General features: G+C 35.7%; 1 protein-coding gene across 9 annotated transcripts in view; it reads right to left on the reverse strand.

Moving 5' to 3' along the window:
• Nucleotides 1–6,000, reverse strand: part of Slik (Sterile20-like kinase) — an 82,352-nt gene that overhangs the window by 62,180 nt on the left and 14,172 nt on the right. For all 9 annotated transcript variants that reach the window (XM_070090272.1, XM_070090273.1, XM_070090276.1 and 6 more), the window contains exons 3-4: nucleotides 1,644–1,808; nucleotides 303–437 (exon numbers count right to left, since the gene is read on the reverse strand). In XM_070090272.1, coding sequence (XP_069946373.1) covers nucleotides 303–437; nucleotides 1,644–1,808 — 300 coding nt within the window. The remainder of the gene's footprint in view (nucleotides 1–302; nucleotides 438–1,643; nucleotides 1,809–6,000) is intronic.

Raw genomic sequence — 6,000 nt, forward strand, 5'->3', positions numbered from 1 at the left:
ACATCAACCTTGTAAGTGTATAAGTAACTACAAAAGTGTCAAGTAATATTTTCTAATTTACAATATAAAAAATTAAGGCTTTTTAAATTTTATAATCTTTAAAACAAAAAAGAAGTATCATGAGCCTTAAACTGACTGCACAGATTTAAACAGATTTGTTTGACAAAGTTTCTAACATTTTGTTTAATATAAAATATAAATTTCAAATTATTCCAGGTATTCTTTCCTTTTTGCTTTAATATAAACCAAGGAGAAGGGTAACAAAGTAACTGTAACAAAACCACATAGCACATATTACATACCTTCTGTTCATGTATATACACAAGGGCGTTAACAAGATATTTACAAACGTAGGCAATTTGGGGCTCTGTAAGAGGCCGATAAAGATCTGCCATGATGGAATCCATGGCCCCACCATCACAGTATTCCAGGTACATCTGAAGAAAAAAATCCAAGCAAGTTTGGAAGACAGAACACCATAGAAAATAAAACTAGTACAATAAAAGAAAACCGATGAACTCGCCAAATGTCACTTTTGAGATAACTGCTTACAAATTTTTGAAACATGCTTGTAACAATATCTAAGTAACATACCATACAATTTTGGTCAAACTGGTCTCATTTTGAGGCGAATTTCAATGAGCATTAAGGTGGTATGGAGAGTTCATCAGTTTTCTCAGGAACCAAATTACTGTTTTTAGACATTATCACATACCCAAACATCTCATTATTTTTGATGGGAAAAGGCAGGGTAAAAATGATGAACTCGCCAAAATGAGTGATGTGTGCAATACTTGAATGATGAACATTTTAGTATAGAAAATGCAATTTACACTCACTAATGAGTTCACTGGTTTTCTTCTCAGTGCCTCGTATATTATCACTACACAGAAGCAAAGCTACAATACAGAAACCTCTCTATGGTATGGTTCAAATAAAAGTGCAGTCAACAATTTTATATTAATGTGCCATCAGTGAATAATTAATAATGTTAAATGTAGCATGAAATTAGGCAACATGTCATATTTTATGTGGCACATGGGAAGGAAAAACCAGTGGTGGGATGTAGCCTAATTCAATTTTGCTAACGTTTTTTTTTATCAGGTGGCTTGGGCATTTAGAGAGAATGGAACAGAATATGTTGACCAAAAGGGTATAAAACTCTGGAGTGAAAGAAAAGATGGGTAGGGATCATCCCAGGAAGGGCTGGTGAGAAGGGTAAAGGAAATTTTGAGTACAAGGGGCTTCAGCATCGAGCAGGCTTGTGCAAGCATAACAGATCAAGCAGTCAAAACAAGCGAGTTTTATGGCTTAAAATGCTGTTAAGTATGAGCAAAGTAACATTTATGAAGGAATACAGAGAATTTGGTCTTGGAGGTGATAGGGATGTTGCAGTTCAGAGGGTTATTTGAACTGAGATGTATGAACACCTCTGATAAGAATACATACTGACATCACAATTCAGATGCCCCTCCGAACTACAACATCTCCATTCAGAATGCGGTCACTATGCTTCCCACCTCCAGGACTCTAGTTCAGCTAACCGATTTCCCTGAATCCCTAAATAAATGTTATCTTATTCACACTAACATCATACCAAGTCATAAAATCTACATCAAAATTAAGTGTATAAATTAACTTACCCAAAGTTTTCCATTGTAGTGGTAAGCCTCTAACAGTTCTACAATGTTTTCATGTTTGCATTCTGAAAGAATGTCTATCTCTATCATGAAAGTTTCAAGATCTTCCTCCTCTTCCAGTGCAACTTGTTTGAGGGCAGCAAGCTGCTTTGTTTCTTTGTGTACAGCCTAAAGAAGATAAAAGTAATACTGTAAAATGAAAGCTGCTAATATAAAATACATAAAAATTAGACAATGAAAACAGTAAATAGGTGCCAAAACATTCTGTAGTAGCTAAGTAAAAGGGTAATTTATATGAATACCCTGCTTGCTAACTGTTCACAACATCATTAACAAGACATTACTCAATGTATACATCAACCAGTACAATCTTTACAGAAGGTTAAATTCTTGGGTTCAAAAAACTGTCCAACCATTGACAGTTTACTTTTGATTTGTCTTTTATGTTTATCACCACCACAAGTCAGTATGAAGGTCGTGAATTAACATAATACACAACAAAATCATTGTGAGCAAATTCTACACACACAATTGAAATATGAATTAAAAAAAAAAAAATGCTCAGGAGATATCAAGTCTGTTTGGGGTCAAAAAGCTCAATCCCAGAAGAGCTGGGAAAGTACTCTTTATAACTGTCATGCATCTATATGGTTATATTGTACATAGATGCCCAGAATAATCACGATAAAATATTTCATAATAAATTAGCCTAATAAGGTAGTGAATCATTACATATCAATACTGAATTTTTCTCTTAAAATTAATATCTTTAAGCAATAGCTATTTTCTACATCCAGGCATCAAAGTACAGTACAGGTCATGATTATTTACAAATACACTAAGCCAAAATAAAGTTACCCCCACTTTCTGCACATTTCACTTTCATTTTTTATGCCATTGGAGTTTCCATCAGGAAATAATTCAAAATATTTTTACTGTGTATATCAAGAGGCAGTTATAAAAATTTCCTTGATAAGATAACTTAAAATTCCAGATTATTTCTCCACAATGTTAAAGGACAATTTACCAATCAATTTTGCTGATATTTTTTATGTAATGAAGTGATATCAAATAACCTAAAGTACAGTACTGTACAGCACAGAATTTTAATTTAATTATTAATAGCTTAGATAATTCTTTCATTTAATTTTGAGTGGGTTTCAAGGTGCATTATCTTCATACTCATCGTACATTTGGCAAAAAATAAACAACTTTTGAGCTCAATCACTCGTACAGTAAATGCTATTTTACAGCAAATACTTTTACTAATCCACTAACCTGGAAATATACCAATGTCAATGTACTCTCAAAAGGAAAATATGGATTTAAAATTAAATCATTCACACTGGTAAGAGAGACCATGCATGCAGTAATGACTGACAAATCATATGAAACCATAACCAAAATCACCATTTCTGAACTGTTAATAAAGCAAATATTTCTAAGTGAGTGTAAAACGAAAGCCTGTAATTGTTTTACATGATGGTAGGATTGCTGGTGTCCTTTTTTTCTGTCTCATAAACATGCAAGATTTCAGGTACGTCTTGCTACTTCTACTTACACTTAGGTCACACTACACATGCATGTACAAGCATATATATGTATATACTTTTTTTTTTTTTTTTTTTTTTAAACAAGTCGGTCGTCTCCCACCGAGGCAGGGTGACCCAAAAAAAAGAAAGAAAATCCCCAAAAAGAAAAATACTTTCATCATCATTCAACACTTTCACCACACTCACACATTATCACTGCTTTTGCAGAGGTGCTCAGAATATAACAGCTTAGAAGCATATACGTATAGAGATACACAACATATCCCTCCAAACTGCCAATATCCCAAACCCCTCCTTTAAAGTGCAGGCATTGTACTTCCCATTTCCAGGACTCAAGTCCGACTATATGAAAATAACCGGTTTCCCTGAATCCCTTCACTAAATATTACCCTGCTCACACTCCAACAGATCGTCAGGTCCAAAGTATCATTCGTCTCCATTCACTCCTATCTAACACGCTCATGCACGCTTGCTGGAAGTCCAAGTATATATACACATCAAATTCAAATTCAAAATGGGAATTGACACAGTTACTTTTTGCTGATGATACTGTGCTTATGGGAGATTCTAAAGAAAAATTGCAAAGGTTAGTGGATGAGTTTGAGAATGTGTGTAAAGGTAGAAAGTTGAAAGTGAACATAGAAAAGAGTAAGGTGATGAGGGTATCAAATGATTTAGATAAAGAAAAAATGGATATCAAATTGGGGAGGAGGAGTATGGAAGAAGTGAATGTTTTCAGATACTTGGGAGTTGACGTGTCGGCGGATGGATTTATGAAGGATGAGGTTAATCATAGAATTGATGAGGGAAAAAAGGTGAGTGGTGCGTTGAGGTATATGTGGAGTCAAAAAACGTTATCTATGGAGGCAAAGGAGGGAATGTATGAAAGTATAGTAGTACCAACACTCTTATATGGATGTGAAGCTTGGGTGGTAAATGCAGCAGCGAGGAGACGGTTGGAGGCAGTGGAGATGTCCTGTCTAAGGGCAATGTGTGGTGTAAATATTATGCAGAAAATTCGGAGTGTGGAAATTAGGAGAAGGTGTGGAGTTAATAAAAGCATTAGTCAGAGGGCAGAAGAGGGGTTGTTGAGGTGGTTTGGTCATTTAGAGAGAATGGATCAAAGTAGAATGACATGGAAAGCATATAAATCTATAGGGGAAGGAAAGAGGGGTAGGGGTCGTCCTCGAAAGGGTTGGAAAGAGGGGGTAAAGGAGGTTTTGTGGGCGAGGGGCTTGGACTTCCAGCAAGCGTGCATGAGCGTGTTAGATAGGAGTGAATGGAGACGAATGATACTTGGGACCTGACGATCTGTTGGAGTGTGAGCAGGGTAATATTTAGTGAAGGGATTCAGGGAAACCGGTTATTTTCATATAGTCGGACTTCAGTCCTGGAAATGGGAAGTACAATGCCTGCACTTTAAAGGAGGGGTTTGGGATATTGGCAGTTTGGAGGGATATGTTGTGTATCTTTATACGTATATGCTTCTAAACTGTTGTATTCTGAGCACCTCTGCAAAAGCAGTGATAATGTGTGAGTGTGGTGAAAGTGTTGAATGATGATGAAAGTATTTTCTTTTTGGGGATTTTCTTTCTTTTTTGGGTCACCCTGCCTCGGTGGGAGACGACCGACTTGTTGAAAAAAAAAAAAAAAAAAAATACACATCCCTCTGGGTTTTCTTCTATTTTCTTTCTAGTTCTTGTTGTTGTTTATTTCCTCTTATCTCCATGGGGAAGTGGAACAGAATTCTTCCTCCGTAAGCCATGCGTGTTGTAAGAGGCAACTAAAATGCCAGGAGCAAGGGGCTAGTAACCCCTTCTCCCGTATAAATTACTAAATTTAAAAAGAGAAACTTTCGTTTTTCTTTTTGGGCCACCCTGCCTTGGTGGGATACGGCCGGTTTGTTGAAAAAAAAAAAAAAAAAAAAATCCAAATACACTCCCTAACTTTTAACCCTTTGAGGGTTTTCGTCGTACTAGTACGTCTTACGCGTAGGGTTTTTTGACGTACTAGTACTCATAAATTCTAGCGGCCTCAAATCTAGTGGGAGAAAGCTGGTAGGCCTTCATATGAAAGAATGGGTCTATGTGGTCAGTGTGCACAGTCTAAAAATCCTGCAGCACACAGTGCATAATGAGAAAAAAAAAACTTTTACCATTTTTTTTTAATAAATCAGCGACTTTGCAGTGTATTTTCGTATGGTATTTATTGTTGTATTCTAGTTTTCTTGGTCTCATTTTATAGAATGGAAGACATATTACAGAAATTGAGATGATTTTGACTGGTTTTACAAAGAAAGGTGCCTTGAAATTGAGCTCAAAGTAGCAGAAATGTTCAATTTTTACCAAACTTCAAAAGTAAACAAATTGTGCCAAGCGTGCAATACACGTCAACTGGCGAGTCTAATATTCTTTCACAAGTGCACCAATAATATTTATACCATTTTTTACACTAATGCAGTAGTCTGCATAACAGTAAATCTTATATTTTTTTGTGAAAATAAAAATTCAAAGTGGAAAGCAAAAGAATATAAGAGGGGCCTTGAGACATGACTAATGACTAGAGGAAATGTCATTTTAGTGCCAGGAATGTCTTTCTTGTTTATTCTGGACCCTATTCGAAATTGGCATCTTTTGAAATTTGTGTGAAACTGGCAAAATTAAGCAAATTCTGACCACTGTACTGGATAGTTGAATTTCATAAATGAGTGGTTTTCTTGCACCCATTCTGATAGAAAAATGGAGTTCTAGCGAAATATTCATGTTTTTGTCGACTAGTACAGTGAAATTAGGCTTTTGAAAATGGGG

This window comes from Cherax quadricarinatus, chromosome 31 (genome assembly GCF_038502225.1).
Source record: "Cherax quadricarinatus isolate ZL_2023a chromosome 31, ASM3850222v1, whole genome shotgun sequence".
NCBI lineage: Eukaryota > Metazoa > Arthropoda > Malacostraca > Decapoda > Parastacidae > Cherax > Cherax quadricarinatus.